This window comes from Orcinus orca, chromosome 9 (genome assembly GCF_937001465.1).
Source record: "Orcinus orca chromosome 9, mOrcOrc1.1, whole genome shotgun sequence".
Taxonomy (NCBI): Eukaryota; Metazoa; Chordata; class Mammalia; order Artiodactyla; family Delphinidae; genus Orcinus; species Orcinus orca.
Window position 1 is genome coordinate 82,873,882 of NC_064567.1, and position 20,185 is coordinate 82,894,066.

The window sequence follows — 20,185 nt, forward strand, 5'->3', positions numbered from 1 at the left end:
AGTCAGTGACCAGAGACACATTTTATTTATTGTGCATCACACAATACCTGACATAAGATCTGTTAACTGGATGAACCAATCAATACCGTAAGTTTATGAAGACTTGGAGTCATCATAGAAAATTATCTAACAGCTTTTCCCTAAAATGAATGTTATTTTCAATCATCTCACCCCCAACTCAAGGAACTACTTGTGCTTGAATGCAGTTTGATAAATAATTTCTCTTAAAGGTTAAGAATTACTAAGCCAAAAGATTCAAATCGACAACTGAAATCTTGCCTTAGGGGACGTTCACTTAGAAATATACGAGCTGACAAGTTATCTACAGAAAGTAAAATACCTGCATACTCTGGATAGCATATAGTGAGAGGGCTCTTCTTGATTTTTTCTTCGAAGAGATCCTTCTTGTTTAGAAAAAGTATAATAGATGTATCTGTAAACCATTTGTTGTTACATATGCTGTCGAACAACTTCATGCTTTCATGCATTCGGTTCTGTAATAGAATACAGCCAGTTTGTCATAATGGCAAGGATTTTAAGAAATATTACTTTTAAAAAATGAGCGTGGAAAAAAAAAGTATGGTAATACAATAGAACTTAGCTGAAAAATAGGTAACATCCCACAAAAACATATTTTTGCCATTTAAGAACAAGCACACACTTTGATTTTAGGCAAGATGAGTGTCTACATCACTCATCACTCAACCAGTACTTGCTGAGTGCCGGCAGCGTGTCACTGTGCTGCAGGACCCTGAGATCTAGAAATGCAAAGTGCAAACGTTTCAAAGGAGACCTCATTATTACAGAGTGAATTGAAGTTTCCATTAAAAGATAAGTAGAGTTTTCTAAAGATTAATAAATTAAACTGAAAAAGCTGAAACACAATTAGCCCAATACCCTAAATATAATGGTATATGAGGGAAGGAAACCTCCAATTCCTGTTTCCTGCCCTTCCAGTATCTGTGGTTTCAAAAAGGGCACTAATATATTTTATAGTGCCAGAATGACAGAAATGAACATGTGCACTACACCTACTGCATGATAATTGTATATAACTTATTTTAATAAAAGAAGCTGACACTTATAGCTTTTTTCTAATTAAAAATATTTTCCCCAGATTAATGGTACACTGAAACACATCTGAAAATTACATGACAGTAGCAAAGTATAACAGAGATCAAGGATTACTGAGCTGGCAGAAGTAATAAGAAAAATAAGCCTTGGACTATAATGGAACTAACTTTATTTTCATTTAGTATGTAGATACCAGATCTCATAAATGCCTAGTTATTAAGCAACTAGGGTTGAGGTGAGATTAACTTTTTGTGTTTTCCCTTTTTTCAGGATCCATCTGTTCTTTGTATTCTAAAAGGGAAATATACTAAACAAAAGTTAGAGAAAACAGCCTGAACTTTCAATTAATTTAGGCATTAGTAAGAATTCTTCAAGAATTTTTCACAGAAAAATTCTTGGCAACATCTCCAGCTCTTCATATGCCATGCTCAATCTTTAAAAGTGGTTCTACTTGCCATTTCTTCATCTTCAGCTAGAACCAGGTCATAGTCACTCAGTGCCACACAGAAGATGATGGCGGTCACTCCTTCAAAGCAATGAATCCATTTCTTCCTCTCAGATCTCTGTCCTCCCACATCAAACATTCTGTAAGAGGAAAAATAATGAGTTTGACATCACGCTGAATGTTCAGAGGCTCTGAGGAGTTCTATAAAAATCAACAAAAAAGCTCCAAATCGCATAGGGAATGTGGGATGGAAAGAAAGGAGAAAAGGATTTTATGGGAGGAATATAATGTCACAAATTGATTTTCACAAAGTAAAAAAAGTCTGCTGGTTTTTAAACCATTTTGTTTTTATCTCACAGTAAAACAAAACAAAAAACCCAAAATACCCTAAAAAAAATAACACATTCATTAACATATGAGAACACTTTAGAACAGAACATGAAAACAAATACAAAAGAAGGGGCAGCACCATAAGAATGCAGAGATAATAGAATATATTCAATTTGCTAAAGTCACAGAACATTAGAGGCAGAGAACATGGTCCCCTCATCCAACTACAAAATGTTTTCTCTCAGAAGCAATACAGCACATGTAAAGGAGAAACCATCCCAGGTAACAGAAGCTGGGCAAGCAAGTCATATTTAAACAGGGGCAAACAAGCTGCCTAAATTAAAAAGTAAAACCATGGTATAGAAAAAAAAAAAAAATGAGATGAGATAAATGGATGGCCTACTGAATAGTCTGAAAATTAGGACTGAAAAAACTCAATTTTTACATGATACACAACAGTAGACCATTGTAGGTTACTGTACAGGGGAGTAACACAAACAGTATAAAAACAATAATCTTCCTCCTTTCCTTGTAAGAGTTTAAGTTAAGCACAAGTTGAAATTCACATAGATTACGTTATGCAACCTAGAAATAACCACTTACATAATGGAAACACTATGCAAACTGGTACATTTTTAAAGGCTCCATTTATCTAGATACTGCACTAATTAAAATAGTCCCTATTTAATTCTCAGGCAAAAAGAATTTTCCCTGTAGAATAGTTTTGGCCTATAAACCAAATCTGAGTACATAAGATCTGTACTCATTACAAAAGTGACTAGTATTGTTACTTTTATCATCATTTAAGTGCCATTCTTTCTATTAGTCTAGCTAGTAAATTGTTCATTAAGTTTAAGTATGCTATATAACAAAATGATTCTACTACACACTAAAATGGGTAAGATACAAAAAGGACAGCTGGTAATAAAGATCAAACAAGAACAAAAGAAATTAAAACGATTACCCATTTGTTAAATTGCCAAGGAACACAATTTGAAGACAACTTTACCAAAAAGATAATATATTTTAGCTAACTCCTCTGATCAAATGTCACGTATTTCCTGACCACTCCATGTAAAACAACAACAAAACCCACGCTGTCCCATATTATCCCTCTGTTGGTGGCTGGTTTTATGTGTCAATTTGGCTAGGCGATCATACGCAGCTATTTAATCAAACATTAATCTGGGTGCTGCTGTGAAGATATTTTCTGGTTATGGTTAACATCTATAGTCAGTTGATTTTCAGTAAAGGAGATTATCCTTGATAATGTGGGCAGCCCTCATGCAATGAGTTGAAAGGCCTTCAGAGCAAAAATTGAAGTTTCCCAGAAGAAAAAAAAAATTCTGCCTCAATACTGTAACATCAGTTTCTATCTGAGCCTGCTGTCCTGCACTACAAACTTCCAATTCGCTGGCACCTACAGTCACGTTAAGCCAGTTCCTTGAAATACACAGAACCTACTGGTTCTGCTGCTTGCGAGAACCCTGACTGACACAAATTTTAGTAGCCAGAGTGGGGTAATACTGTAAAACTAATTCCCAAAACTGTGGAAGTGGCTTTGGAAATGGGTAATAGGGAAAGGCTGGAAGAATTTTGAGTTACTTGACAGAAAAAGCCCAGAATGCCTTGAAAGATAGTTGGTTAGAAATACGGATATTAAAGGTGATTTTGATGAGACTTAGATGGAAGTAAAGAGGATGGCAGAAAAGCTTCTATCTTAGAGAATGAATATATATCATCGTGAACACAATGTTGAAAGATATATGAATGTTAAAGATGTTTTTGTTGAGGTCTCAGAAGGAAATGAGAAGTATATTATTGGACACTGCAGAAAAGGTAATCCTTGTTTTAAAGTGGCAAAAACTTGGCTTAACTATTCTAGTGCTGGGTGTAAGGTAGGACTTGTAAGAGATGAACCTGGATATTTAGATTTAGCTGAGAAAATTTTCAAGCAAAGAATGCAAGGTACAACCTTGGTTCTCCTTGCTGCTAACGTACAATGCAAGATGAAGGCGAGAAACTGAGGAGTGAACTAATAAGCAAAGAGGAACCAGACCCACACAGGGAAGAAGGCCAAGGACTGGAGTGATATGACCATAAGGCAGGGAACACCAAGGACTGCTGACAACCACCAGAAGCTAAGAAGAGGCAAGGGAGGATTCTTTTTTCGAGCCTTCAGAAGGGGCACAGTCCTGCTGACAAACAGATTTTAAACTTCTAGCTTCAACTATCAAAGAATAAATTTCCATTGTTATATGCCACTAGTTTGTGGTAATTTGTTACAGCAGCTTTAGGAAACTAGTATATCCCCGCCATCTTGCTTTATTTCTCTTTGTAGCAATTATCACCCCCCGAATCCTCAATAGTTATTTCATCTCCTCTCCTCCCCCATCCCTAAAACAACATAAAGGCAAAGACTTTGTTTTGGCCATGTTATATCCCCTCCACTGGACAAACACACACACTTCATAAACATTTGTTGAATGAAAGAATGAACAGTGTCTACAGAATATTTTAAAACACTTTCAATCAATAACTTTCAAAACGCTTTCAATCAACTATTTTTTACCAATGGCATTTTTCACAGAACTAGACCAAAAAACTTTAAAATTTATCTGGAAACATGAAAGACCCCGAATTGCCAAAGCAATCTTGAGAAAGAAAAACTGAGCTGGAGGAATCAGACTCCCTGACTTCAGACTATACTACAAAGCTACAGTAATCAAAACAGTATGGTACTGGCACAAAAACAGAACTATAGATCAATGGACTAGGATAGAAAGCCCAGAGATAAACCCACACACCTTTGGTCAATTAATCTATGACAAGGGAGGTAAGAATATACAATGGAGAAAAGACAGTCTCTTCAATAAGTGAGGCTGGGAAAACTGGACAGCTACATGTAAAAGAATGAAATTACAACATTGTCTAACACCATACACAAAAATAATGGATCAATAATAGGTTAGTTTTACCATGTTGAAGATCTAGACCTTACAGTTATGCTGTGGGAATGTTAAATATAAAAGCACTTTAACTTGATAATCAAGTAATATGAATACAGAAGAAATCTTCAATTTATTTAATGTAGAAATGAATGAGGGTCATTCATATACTGGTCATAAAGAACCTTTAATCTAAGCCACTGCTTCTCAAACTTTAGTGTGCATTAGAATCACCAGGTGGGTAAGCTGATGCTGCTGATCTGGGGACCACACTTTGAGAATCACTGGCCTAATTCATAAGTCAAGGAGCAAAAATGACTAAGAACTAATATGACAAAGGATCAGACTGTGCACAGAGCATTTTCATTATTTCACAAATACAGGAGAATTATCTTCAAATTCTGAACTTCTATTTCTTTAACCCAAAACAAAGCAAGATTATAGTATGTTCTCCTTCATATGAAAAGATGAGACTTTTGACTAGTATCAAATAGGGAGTGAAATTGCGTTTGCTTAGGTTTCTCTTTTTAGAGGGAGCAAGGGGAGGGAGGGAAGATGGAAGGGGATATATTGGCTATCCTGAGCTATGCTGTCTTACCCTCAGACTGTCATCTAATTCTACTGTGACCAAGACTGAGACAATTCTAGTTGACCATATATAAATACCAACCCCATAAATGACATTCCACCCCAAAACCAATTGCACATTACATTACTAAAGAAAGGGAATAGAAACATGTTATGATGATTTTCTAATAGAAGGGATGCTTTAATTCTATATTCAGTAAAAATATAACAAGATAAAACTGTTAATCCTTTAAAGCAAAATAATCCTCATAGACACTTTCCATAAATGCCTAGTCACAGAGGTGATAATATATATTGTTAAGTTATAATGCCTTATTGCCTCAATTTGAATTTGTTAATTCCCATACCAAAAAATAAGTGAAACTGAAATTTTATATCAGCAGTTAAAAATCAGACAATGAATTGATACCACAAAACACACAAAATGATAAGCACACTCGAGTTTCCAGTAGAATTATTCTAAGCATATTTTTGCCCTCATTCTTCTGAGGCTCACTTAATATATAAAAAGCAAAGTTGGAACCATACGTTAGCAATGATAGTAATTTAACAGAATTCAAATCCAAAATAAGACAAAGATTATTTGAAGTTCCTGACAGACCTATGTTTATCTGTAAGTCAGCGAGTGAAAACAGTAACTAAAAACATCCTGTGAAATTTTACCTCACCCAAGGAGACTAAATAGAGCAAGGTAAGTGGACTTCCTGGAAGGATCATGATGACAGACAACTCCTGATGTTGAAATCGCAACTTTGAGAAACCTAGGCTGGAAGTGAAGTGTATGGTCTGGAAGCGAATGTTTAGGGCGCATCTACTGAAAAACGAAACTGAATTTTACACAGTTAGATTGCCCAAAGCACCAAATAACTGATGTGACATTTACCTTTGCCGTTTCCCATCATTTACAGAGCTCACACCTCTCTGTTTCCTTTTATAGACAGTAACCATTTTACGTATAAACCTCTGACAATGAGCAAGATTGGAACAGTCTGTTAAGAATCTTAAACAAGTTTGCCCTTACCTAACCAGGGGCCTATGTCCAGAATCCTTACTTGCTAACCCTAACCCCATGCATTTTCTCCTGAAACTTCATGGTTAGAATAAAGTCATCATCTGAACGTAACAATTTAAATTTGCTATAGAATATGATCTTAAAGCAAGGTAAATAGAAACCAAAAAAAATCAGAATTTAAGGTGTACTAGGATTAAAAAAAGACCCAATAAAGCTTAAAATCTAATAGTGAATTTCCTTATAATTAAAATAACTTTATAATTTTTAAATACATCTGGCAACAGTTATCAAATAAGACAAATCAGATTATTTAAAATAATACTATTTTAATATTCCTCAGTTTGGTTATTTAATATTCTCCAAATAGTAAGCAAACTATAAGATTTCAATAAGAGATCATACCAGCAGGGAAAGGAAAAAAAAAAAAAGCCCACTGACAGCAAAAAAAAAAAAAAAAAAAAAAAAAAAAAAAAAAACAGAAAAAAATTAAAAGCAAACGCAAAACAGTACCATGGTTACAGTACCAAAAGTTACACGGTCAGATAAACTAATTATGATCTATATCTCTGTTTAAGAAAGCAGGGCAATGTTTGTTTTTTTGGAGGGCAGCTGCCAGGGAAAACTGAAATTAAATTTTAGTTTTCTGGAAAACTTAATTACATTAATCACTGAATGTGGGATAATGTAGTGATAAATGATAGTAACAAATGTATTATGTTTAAAATACTTATGGAGAGAATCAGAGGTATAGTTGCATATATTTAGCTGTGCTCCCCACAACTTGTAATATTGAGCTTCTTTACAAGGTGAGCTGATGAATATCTGTTTTTAATCTTTCACTAGGAGCCTTTCTTTAAGATGGTTTCAGAAATTCTGCTTTACTATCATACTGTTTCAGAGCACTGGAGTTAACTGAAGCAAAATTCAGCAGTTTTTCTCCTACTTTGAAAACTGTTACTTATTGGAAAAAGAAAAACATAGTTCTGTAAATCTGAATGCAATGTTTAAATGAACTTCCCTCAGCCCAGTTCATTACACAATGAGCGGACTAGACAAAATGAACTCCAGATTCCCTTTCATTCTAAAGGCTACCACTTAGTGCTTCTCTGTTCAGACTTCAGTTAAGTTATAGTACACTGTAAATTAAATGAACATTTTTCATCATGGAATAGTACAAACATGAGTTTGCATAAATAAAAATCTTCGTGAAAAATTTTAAAAAGGTAACTTTTAAAAATATTTCCATAAATAAGCATATATTCTATCAGTAAAACCTAAAACTGGATGGCAACACTTTCCCAAAATATAAAATATTAGAGCAGTTCTTTCTTTTAAAAATAAAAGCCAAAAACTATTTTTATTTGAGTCACTGTGAAAAATATAGGCAAAAGGAATTTGCATGGCTATTTTTTCTTAAATAAAAATATAAATATTCCTCCTGAATGTTTCTTGACCTCTTTCAGCCCAAAATTCTTCTGTCCAATCAGGTGTGAAACATTTTTTGTAATTTCAAACTCTAAACATTTTAAAACTTTTATTAGTATACCTTTTTTTCCTTAAACAATGTGTTCTGTATCTAAATTCATAAATCATATGTTTTGAAGATACTCACTTAAAATGAAGATCTTTGAAAGTAAAATGGGTTTCAACAATTCCTGTAGTTTTCACTCGGGTTCTGAGAACATCTTGTTGGGTTGGGATATAATTTGGTTGTGCAATTCTGTCCAAGTCATTCAAATAGCTGAAAAAATAAACAACAATATGCTAATAGCTAACACTGTCAATAAAGATCATCTAAACCAAAGAGTAAAACATTCTGATGCATGCAATACTCCAGGTTACTGAAGTTTTTATATTTCTGTGGAATGATGTAATTTTAAGTCTATATCTTACACAACTCTCACAGAAATGAAAATTTTTATACTTCTCCAGCCACAAAGTTCCTTAAATATTTCAGTAATTCTCCTTGTTGGAAAAGAAAACAAAGTAATAACTTTATGAATATCCAAACTCACGGCACACCATGAATTTGTCCCTTAAAACTCTTTATTACACTTCTTTGATGTAGCACTGTGTTTATGTTCCAGACATTATTCGTTTGCTGAGAAATTAGAAAGCCTTCCTAAGTAGTGAGGAAACCTCTGGCCAAAGGCTGAATTCAATATTGTTCCTTTTCAACCAACCTTAAGTAACATACAGGAAAACATGACACATGCTCCTTCCTATACTCTACATTTTACTGCCTCTATGAATCAGTATTCATATTTTACTTCTCATTGATTTCAGTCACTCATTCAACTTTCTGCCAATGATGCAAAATATGTTGTGCTATAAAAATGTAGTGGTGTCGTACCATGCAATTCTTTCATTTTGTGTCCACTTATGTAGTAGAATCAATAATGTTACAGTCCAGGTATGGAGAGATTAAGGTGAACCTGAGTGGTTCAAGAGGGCTTCATGGATAGTGAAGGGCATAAATAGAAATCTGACAGGTGCAACGGATAAAAGGGAATGTCATTCACATCAGGAAAAGCAGTAGAACAGTGTGGAGGTAGGAAGAGTCACGTCTTGTATCTCAGAAAGTAAGTCCACTAGTAGGCTATGCATGCAGTTAATCCTAAGGTCAGTTGAATGTGGGGCGCATCACTGAAGTGTTTTCTAATACTAGAGTGGAAGAGTCCAAGATAATTTAGACGATACTCTAGGTTTATTATAGAGAGGCACCAACTTTTGCAACTTTAATTGATGTTATCCTCTGAAACTGTTCCTTAGCCATTTAGAATGGGGTCTTATAAACAAAAGGAGCTCAATAAATATTTTATTTCTGGAGATGGGGTTGGAAAGCTATCCTGTGAATTAGTAATCAAAATGTTTTAGACAGTTAAGTCTATGTATGTGATGCTGATACCAGAAGCTGATACCAGAATACATGGATATGATAGCTTGAGTTATCTGTATTATATTGACTGAATTTAAAATAATCAATGTATTACTGCATTGGTGATAATCCCCTAGTACTTCATCTGTGTTTTTAGTTCCATATATATAACATTCACCTTACTGTAAGAAAACCTGACTTAAAAAACAAACGAACAGGCCATGGCTAGATTTTACTAATTGTCCCTTTGAAATAGTGAGCTATTCTTATTTAAAATTTACTGATTACTTCTATGTACATTTCTTTGCTTAAAACTGCTACAGTTCTATTAGCCTCTAAAAATAATGCACATTTATATTTCAACAGGACAAAAAAGAAAAACAGGCATTGTGAAAAACTCCAATTGTTTTAAAAGATCACAAATTTAAAATGTAAATTGGTGGTTAGATGGTCATAATGGGCAGCTTGGCAGCATCCCCTATCTCCGGTCAAGAATTCAGAAATCAAGATAGCTTGTAACTACCACAGAGAAAAAAGATTTTTATGATTCCCTTCATTCTTGGAAAATGGCTCCATTATTGCCATCTTAAGATCAGAACGACCAGTAATGAAATAACGGGGAGCCAAAGTGACACGTTTCTTTCAGAGCGTGTCCAAGCACTGTGCACAGGAAAAAGGGTCTTGGTAAATATACTGAGGGCGGTCCAGAAAGATAGGGGGAAAGGAACTTCAATCTATTGTCCCTGAGAAGCACCCCTTAATTATTCAAATAGTTCCCCTTGCTGGGCTCAGCTCAGAGAAACCTTCTCACCGTGAGTGACTTCCACTTAGATCTTTCTGCAGGTTCTGGTGGTGCCAAAGCAAGTATGGAGCACTAAGAGCTGTGTCCTTGCCCTAAGAATTTTTTTTCTAATTTTCTCTTCTAGCTTCTGTAAAGTTTGGTTTACTAATTTAAGGGCATATTGCGTGATGACCATGTATCACGCAATGGAGATATAACACTGGGAAAAACAGACCTTACTGAATTTACAGTGCAGTGGCAAAGATAAAAAAGGAATCAAACAGTCTCAATATAAGTCAAATCACCTCAAAATAAATGTAAATCTGTGAGTAGTATGGAAAAAAATACATCACATCACGAATACCTAACAGGGAGTCAAAGGCCTACGCATTGAGTCGAAGAGTATTTCCTTGTAGAAGTGAGGACACCAGTTGGAGAGATGGGCCACACAGCAATAAGAAGATGTTACATACACATATATAAACTATGTATGTAATAATTTATATGTTTATACACTTGTAAAACACTAAAAATACATATTGAGAAATATAGCATTATAAAAACTGTGACGGGTTACACAGTAATTTGTATTACTTATTCATTCACACTAAATCATTTACCTAACACTGAGTACTCTGATGTGCAATACATGACATGCTATACGATAATAAGGTCCTCAGGAGCCATAGCCCGTTGGTTTTCCACTGTGGCAAACTAGGTGTATTTACCTGGACCTTCTAATACCTGTCATCTTCTATTTAATCCTCATTTGTGTTCCTAAGAGCCAATAGCTCTGTCAAGAAGACTGAGTAATTTTGGAAAGTAAAATGAGTGCAAGGCACATGTCTCTAGTCATATCATCTTTGACATTTCTGAGTGTGTGCGCCAAGTAACGGAAACAAATCCTTGATTTTTTTTTTTTTTTTTTTTTAAATTCTACGTGGATCATCAAACAGAAAGCTCCCTGATTAGGTTTTATCAAAACTTCCTTTATAGACTTTTCTGGAGCCACCACCTGGAAAATCAGGGCAGATTTTTCTTCTAAAAAACTAGACTTAGATATCTGTAAACAATGTCCAATGCAACAGGGCACATACAGTTGACAACTTTCAACTAAATCATTTACCTGAGTACTCTGTGTCACTGAGTACTCTGTGTCTGTCACTGGACAAGTAACTTCTCAGGCACTTAGTAAACAAAAAGCACACAAATCAGTTACCCTCCCCTTTGGCTAGCCCCAGGTAAACCAGAGATACACCCAAATTCAGAGTGAATGTTTGCAAGTTCCAATTACTTTCTTGGAAATATACTGGAAACAGCTCCATTCGGCATGTTTCAATTAGTTACATGAGTCCCTTGAGACAACTTTTGAACACAAGGGAAATATGAGCCTTGCTACCTACAAACACACACAAAAAAGACAGAAGTTTTGAAATACTGTCATCCTAAATATCCTGAGTTGTATTAAGAATGTGTCAGCCAACTCTGCATTAAAAGTGACCTGGAGGTATACCTGACTTCCAAGTAATTATTCATGATAGTGTAGTTCTGAAGTTATGATTACTTACTATGCTGCAGAATCATTAAGCTGGTACTCTCGGGACCTGTTGAAGCAGGCTTGTACACCACTGTCTTTCCACAATCTCTTTATAACTCCAGCAAGTTCTGCAGTCATAAAACCTTCCTCAGCAGCGCCAGCAAGCACAAAGAGTTGGCGGGCATCATCCTGAAGATTCAAAGTCCATTTTTATTTAAAAAGTAAAAAGCCAGACACTACAGATAAAGTATATTATAGATGACAAAAAGTGCAATAGTGAATTTCCTTTATGCCTTTTATTGGTGTCATAACTTAGATTTCTCTAAAAGAACCACTTAAAAAATTGGCTTAATCAAAAAAGCATAATCTTAAATCATGAGTCCATGTTTTGTGATATTAGTAACAGCTATCAAGGCACTAAGGAGCTGAAAGAATGACGACACTTGCAGCTCATGAGAGAATATATTAACCAACTACCCACTGACAGTCTGTTGTACCCTTCTGAGAAAACAGAAGAATGTATGCTTTGCCTCTCCCTTACCAAAATGTTTCTAATCTAAAAAACACATTAACACCATTAGAGGTTATTTTTAGAATCTAATTAAATGTTAGCTTTGTGATATACTTCACAGATGCAAAATAAGTTCAGAGAAGGGAGAAATCAATGTGGGATAAAGCAAGAATAGTTCCACAGAATGGTGTGAGGTTTTTCAGAAGACCTTAAAGTATGTATACCTTCAAATCAATGGGCCAGGAGATGGGGACAGCTGTTTGTTAATCCAGGCAAGGAAACAAAATAAACACAGCTTTGGAGTAGAAATACTCATGACACATATAGAAGAGAGCATGCAAAGTTTTTAAATGAAGGAATACTACACATAAATTTAATTAAATTTTGCTTAAGTTTTGAGGCTACAATATTTAGTTATTCTGATCCATAGTTAATCAAGCCCACAAAAGAGATATGAGCCACTGACGCAATTCTAAATTTCCAAATTTAGACAAAATTTGGACAATTTTTAGAATTGTCCAAAAGAGATATGAGCCACTGACGCAACTCTAAATTTTCTAATAGCACATTTTAAAAAGTGTAAAAAAAAAAAGTAAAATTAACTGTAACAATATATTTTATTTAACCTGTATATAAAATATCATTTCAACATGTAATCAATATAAACTTATTGAGATATTTCATATTACTATAGATATTTAGTCTTTGAAATGTGGTGTTTCTTTTATACGGACAATGCATCTCAATTCGACACATTTCCAATACTCAGTAGCCACATATAGGTAGTAGCTACAGTGCTCTATAACACAACTCTAGTCTTCAGGTAATAACACAGTTAATACAAAAGTAAGGGATATGTGAAGTTACCATCTTCACAAAGATTCTTTCTGGCCTGAGATATGCGGCTTTATGTTAACTGGATACAGTCCATAATTTTTCTCTAGGGGCATTTTTTCCAATGTGGTGTAGTAGCTCTTCACAAAGTGATGGCACACATTATGATAAGGCATACAGAAGGGAAGCATTTGGTGACATGGGCTAGCAGAGGGTACTAGCTGACAGTATAAATTCATTCTACTGCCAGTTCGTGAAACATTTTCTTTTCAGATGGAACCCATCGTGAGAAATAATTAAGTCACTCAGCATGGGAACGTTATTATTCAAGCATATGTTTCCCTTTTTAGTAAATCACAAGAGAAATGCATGCAAGCAAGTAACACTTGTACCATGTCCTTAATAAACCCCAACAAAACACAATTTCAAGTCGTTTTTAGCACCATTTACCGAATTCCAGTAAACAGTTATTCAATTTTCCAAATGACTTACATGAGAAATTTCTAAATTTGGTTATTTTTATTTTTAAGTGACATCAAACGTACTTTTCTCCAACCATTTTAGAAAAGTGCTTTTCACTTAAGTGAGCTTTAAAATAAGCTTTCATTATGATATATTTATTCAATTTCCATAAAATGTGTTGACAGAAAAGACTAATGCCCTCTGATATGGGTCATAAGATCACGTTCTCTTCAAACTTTCCAGGAAAGAAGCCTGAAGAAGAGACCTGGGAAACTGTAGAAGCTCTATTTATAAACTGCGGCATTCAAAAATGTCTCCTCTTCACAAAATGTAAAGAAGTCTCTTTTCCTTAAAAAACGAACTGGAATACTCATCTCCATGTCATTAGCAGGACATTCAGATGTCTGCAGATGAGCTTGAAGTAATACATTTAAGCAGGAAGGTACTTTAGAAATTATTCTACCTAATTTTTTGTTTTGTTTAAAAAGAACCTGAGACATAGAGAGATTGTGCAATTTATTTAACGTTCCACAGGTAGTCACCCAATCCCACATATTAGTCAACAATTACTAAGCAGCCACTTCCTAAGACAAGATAAATTTGACAACTGCAGAATGATGACAATAATCCTATCTTGTCATGGACTGAAGTCTTTTCAAGATTCATTTAAGATGTTACTTAAGAACATTTAAGAAAGAAAGACAAACTTGAGTGTGCTAAAACAGTATGACATAGTGTCGAAAAAGGGTAGGGATTACTAAAGGGCTACAGGTAAGTAAAGCAGTTTACAGGAACTCTTTTTGTAGTGTTAAAAAGAAATTTATTTGCCAGGCAATTATGTGCAAGTAGCAAGGAAAAAAATCCTCGGATGTAGCCGAGTTAGTATGTCTTCAAATGACTAAGAACTAAATGAAAATAAGACGGTTTAAAGAATGTAAATTCTAGTTCATATAACTGCATGTTTGGGGAACTCAGAAAGGAGATAGAAAATGCTATCCTGTCAAGAGACACATAATAGCCTCTTCTCACACAGTGATGGTCAGGGAGCACCTGTTAGTTAGTGACAACACATTTTATTTGAAGCCGTCACCTATTTTGTGAGAATTATGGGGAAGAGAGGACTTTCAGGGACCATGATGGCTGTCTTCTGATATATCAGGAATCATCAAATAAGAAAGAACTGACTTTGTGCTTAGGCACAGAGCAGAAAAAGAATTCTGAGGGCAAAAGACATCAGATTTCAATTCAATAAGAACACTTTTTCACAACCAAAGCTATCCAAAAACACAAAAATGGAGGGAGAGTGAGAGACTGAAATTGTTAAGCAAAGGCTAGATGAGTGTTTCAATAGAAAACATCAGAAAGCCCTTCTACAATAGAGTCTAAGTAATATGATAAAGGAGTGTCAAAAAAAATAGTGCACCTTTGAATTTTTGACCACAGGGATAATGTACTGATGTCATGATTGATACAGGTATAGAAATCCTTTGTTTCAATGCTTTAGGATAATTATTTCATTAATAACATTAGGCAACAATACCGAACACCACATACAATGAGAATTACTGACATATTTAATCTACCACATTTCTAGAGCATACAATCACTCCTATAAATTTAAGCCAGTTACACTGCTTTCACCAAAGTTAGTGTACTGGTAAGGAAATCTTGAGAACTTTAGTGAAGTCACCTCTCCATGGCGGCTGGTGCCAATCCCAGATGTTAAAGAATTGCTTTAAGAAATAAACAAATGTAAAACTTTTTTTCTCTAAAAACACAACTGTAACCAAAGTAAAAATGACTGAGGCAAGGAAAGAGGAAGTTGTTTTTCTTTTTTTCCCCCGTAACACTGCTTAAGGGGGAAGGGGTGGGGGAAAAAAGTAAAATCATCTAAATTAATTTTTGACTAAATTGCAGAGAGCATGAGCTTCATTATGTCAAGAAGAGAAATTATAATAAGTATGTTACACAAATATAACTTTTATGTATATATATATGAATCTTATAACTATATAGCTTTAATTTTCAAATTAATAAAATAAACATTAAACTGTTCTTTGTATGCACAATAGAACCTATTGTGAAAAGATAGACAAACATGTAATAAATAATACATGAACTGAGCAAAGCAGAAAAATACTGTGCTGGAGGCATATAATACATTTCAAATGAAGGTTAGTATCACTTTGTCACATATATAAATCAGTATTTCTCAGAATCAAAAACAACGTAATATTATAACTTCTTCATCTTAGTTCTCAACGATAAACCAGACTACTACTATAAATAATTCAAACATTCATCTGGAAAAATGATAAGTAGAAATAACTAGAAACATTTTGAAAAAGAATACTGGGGACAGAGGGCTGAAATGATCAGATATTAAAAGTCTACATACAATATGTAGAACATCTAGTATTAACGCAGATCAACAGGGGGAGAAAATCCCAAATGTGAACTTACATGACAAAGGTGGCAAGATACATCAGTAGGAAAGAATACAATTATTAAAAAAACACTTGTGAATAATTAGATAGCCATATGAAGAGGAAAAAAAATAATGCAGATCCTTATTCCATGCATACAACAGAGTTTCAGAGGGATTAAAAAACTAACATAGAAACGATGTTGAAATTCACTCCCTAAAAAACTTTTAAAATAGCACAAATATTCAGTAAATCTTTGGTTGAGAGAAGGTTTTCTAAATTTAAACACAATGGAAGAAATAATAGGGGAAAATCTTTTAAATGACAACCTAAGATTAAAGGCAATAAGCCAAATGTGAGAGAAAGGGACAAAGGGACATGTGGACAAAGGGTTAATATACAAGTACATACAAACAAGCCAAATACATAATCAAAACACCAAGACTCCAATCCGTAGATGAATAAAGGATAAAATAAGCCACTAACATAGAGAAATAAAAACATTCAATAAAGAAATGGAAAACTGCATAGTTATATTAAAAAATTGAAAATGCAAGTTAAATTAAAATAAAACTTACTAATAAATTAGCCAATATTTTAAACATGTCAGACTCCAAATGTTGGCTACCCAGAGTGCTAAGAAAAGGCACTGCTGCTAGGAAAGTAAATTGACACAGCCTTTCTCAAAAGCAATCTGGCAGAGACATAATCTAACTAAATAATGAAATTAATTTTAAAATTAGAGGAAGAGAAAAGTGCCATTATGCAGGAGCACGCTGAGGTTTGGGGGTGAAAGGGAGCTTAAGTCAATTCTAGGCAAGGTTTTCTGTTCCTTACAGCCCAGCTTATTCCAAGGAAGTGCTTCTCAAGCTTTCTGGGATGAAAGATCTGTCTTGTGTTTTATTTGTTTCATTTTCTTTTATTTCCAATCTTTCAAAACTAATACTATTGGAAAAATAATATTTAAACGACATAAAATATAAATACATTTTTGTAAACTATCAGAGTTAATATATAAATTACTCTGTCAATTGCTGTAAAAGTTGGTCTAATCGCTTCCTTTACTTCTGTACTCACCTGTGCACATGCCTGTGTGCAGGCACTGTCCACGGACCACACTCTGAGCAGCACAACTCTAAGTGATGCAGTGACATGTTGATCGGCCCCTGTTCAACACTTCCCTAACTGTACATTATTAAAAACAAAATAATCTAATTTATCAATAAACTGTCATCCACAGATTGACTACACGCATTATAAGAGTTTTGAAAGGATATTAGGCACAAATTTTGATTGCTCTATGCCAGCCTTGAAAACAGTTTTGTTTCCTCTTATTTTAAATAACTAATGTGTAATCTGCTTTGCATATCTGGTAGCTGCCAAATACGAAGCAAACCACAGAAAATTGTCACTGTCTCTTAAAATTTTACATCTTTTAGTCAGTTCTCACCCAGTTAACCTACATAGTAAAATGTAATTCCAATCAAGATACCGACAGGCTTTTTTTGTTTGTTTCAAAAGGGATGTGAGGAATTAAGTTGATTCCCAAGTTTATCTGGAAGAGAAATGCATTATAGCCTTTATATTTTGGTTAAAAAAGAACAATGGGATGGGTGCACTTACCCTACCAGATACCAATATCCTATGAAGCAAGAGAAACTAAAATAATGTGACTCTGACAAAAATAATAGTAGTATAATCATTATAAATAACAACAGCAATAACAAACATTTACTGAGCATCGATTATGACCAAGGCATGTAGTAAAGGCTTGTCATTATTTCTCAGAACGCTGTAAGGTGGATGTTATTATTATTTCCATCTTAATTATGAAAATAAGTGACTGAGCTAGGGAAGAAAAGAATATATCAATTTAAAAAAATGGAGTTCAGAAAAACACTCAATTTAATGCTAAGGGTAGCATTTTCAAGTCACTCAGGAATGGAGTATTTAATACATGGTTGTAGGCAAGAGATGATCAGATTATAAAATATACTTAGATTCCACCTAGAAAAAGGAAGATAATTTTTAAAAACTAATTGTAAGCTGAAGAATGTCTGACAAGGCACAAAACACAGAAGTCACAACTGAAGAAAATTAAAAGTTCTGTAACAAGAAAAATACTGTTTCAAAAAAGTAAAAGAAATATGCTGAATAAAAACATTTGTAAAACATAAAGAAGTAATATCCCTAATATTCAAAGAGATTCAGTGTGAAAAGGACAAGGAATTTAACAGAACTGAGTAAAGAATACTAAGAGGAGTCCACAGAAGAGATACAAAAAGACAAGATTCTCAACCTCACTACAAATCAGGAAAATAAAAACTAAAAAAGAAAGATATTTTTTCACTAAGATATTAAAAAATTAAAATGTTAATGTATCTAAGTTAATGACACTCTGGGAAAGTTGACACTGATGCACGGTTGCTAGAAAAGATTATTCACTTTGTGTTTTTTTCTGAAAATAGAAAAAACTATGGTACCTATCAAACTTAAATATCTGGTTATCCTTCAACTTAAAAGGCTAATACTTCCAGGAATTGATACTGTAGAAAAAGAAATATATTCAGCCTTTCTCTATACTGTTTCTTCTTTCTAGAATGCTTTTTCCTTGTTTTTGCGAGAAAACTCTTAAGACATGTTCCAATACCAAGCTCAAAGTCCCCTCCTCCTGTCTAAGCCATGTTTAATTCATCTTTGTATTCCTTAGCACAATTTCAATAGCCTCATAGTATTTTAAAATTTGCAGACTTCCCTGGTGGCACAGTGGTTAAGAACCCGCCTGCTGATGCAGAGGACACAGGTTCAATCCCTGGTCTGGGAAGATCCCACATGCCAAGGAGCAACTAAGCCCGTGCGCCACAACTACTGAGCCTGCTGCGCTCTAGAGCTCGCGCGCCACAACTACTGAGCCCACGTGCCACAACTACTGAAGCCTGCACACCTAGAGCCCATGCTCCACAAGAGAAGCCACCACAATGAGAAGCCTGCTCACCACAACGAAGAGTAGCCCCCACTTGCCCCAACTAGAGAAAGCCCGCAAGCAGCAACAAAGACCCAATGCAGCCACCAATAAATAAATAAATAAATTTATTAAAAAATAAATAGAAAAACAAGATTTGCGTAGAGGCAAGGCAACAAAGACACGGAGTAGACCAATCAGAACCAATGAGAGAGACTGAAGATGTTCATGTGAAAGAGTTAACAACGGCTAACGGTAACAGAAGTAACAGTCGGAAGGTAGGAAGAAAACAAGGGACCCGGGGACAGATAGAGAGAGCCTAAAAAGAGTGGGTGAAACTAGAACCAGTGAAACAAAAATGACCAGCTCAGGCCCCCATGTAGATTCCAAAGCATCAGAAAACCAGTTTTAAAAAAAAGCTTGTGGTGAGAGAGCAGTTATTTCCAGTCAGTCCTGAAACAGCCCAAATCTGCCCCAAAAAGGACAGAAAATGACAATATTCCTTGAGAGAAAAATATGAAAATAAAAAGACCTCATAAAAAGCAGCTTGCATTGACCCATCATTACCTCAGACAATGGAGGCTACAAAAACCTCTCTCTCTAATAATCACATGTAAGATCTGAACACAGAGTACTGTACACATGAATTGGAATTAGAGTACAATTTATTCAATTCTTTATCATAGGGTAGCTCTCTTTTGTGTAAGACTAAGAGCTCAAAAAAAATTTGCTGAATGAATAAAAGATAAATGAATAAGTTACAGCCTGAATGCATAGTACTGACAAGGCAAAAATTGTCTGGATATGATCAAATCTTACTTCAGATAATTTAGAAGAATGCTATGAATTAGTATCAAAAATGATCTTGAAATCTATTTGAAAATTTTAATTCATCACACTAAGCTTTTTAATCTGTTTAAAAGGAAAAGCTTAGTAAATTAATATGGCCTAGCAACTTATAAAGAAATATTAGATTAACTTATAAAAAATAAACCAGATTTGCTTTACAGACTTCTCCAATATATGTTCTCTACTGTTGCTTTCATTCATTATTTTTCCTGTTAAGGACAAATTGAGCATCTATGTAAAAATAAAAACCTAGCAGAGATTAAGAGGACAACAAGTTACGGTCTCTATGCAAAAAATCTTCACAGTATTATCAGGGAGATAGCACACACATATTGAACACATAAAAATAAAAGGGAACTATAAAAAGGGGTAACAGTAGTAGCAGTAATAATAAATCTACTTTGTACAAAAATATTAAAAATTAATCTAGAGATTCAGTTAAAGGTTTCTGGGAAGGTCAAGTTTTACATCAGTTATTAAAAAAAGAATCAGTGAAGAATTAAACCATAATAAAATAATAATAAAACTTGAAATAAACAGATTAAGCA

General features: G+C 34.4%; 1 protein-coding gene across 3 annotated transcripts in view; it reads right to left on the bottom strand.

The window, feature by feature from the left end:
• GNAI1 (G protein subunit alpha i1) overlaps window positions 1–20,185 on the bottom strand; it is an 86,394-nt gene that overhangs the window by 13,972 nt on the left and 52,237 nt on the right. For all 3 annotated transcript variants that reach the window (XM_049714947.1, XM_033439858.2, XM_033439852.2), the window contains exons 5-8: window positions 11,625–11,782; window positions 8,010–8,138; window positions 1,530–1,659; window positions 341–494 (exon numbers count right to left, since the gene is read on the bottom strand). In XM_049714947.1, the coding sequence (XP_049570904.1) occupies window positions 341–494; window positions 1,530–1,659; window positions 8,010–8,138; window positions 11,625–11,782 (571 nt within the window). The remainder of the gene's footprint in view (window positions 1–340; window positions 495–1,529; window positions 1,660–8,009; window positions 8,139–11,624; window positions 11,783–20,185) is intronic.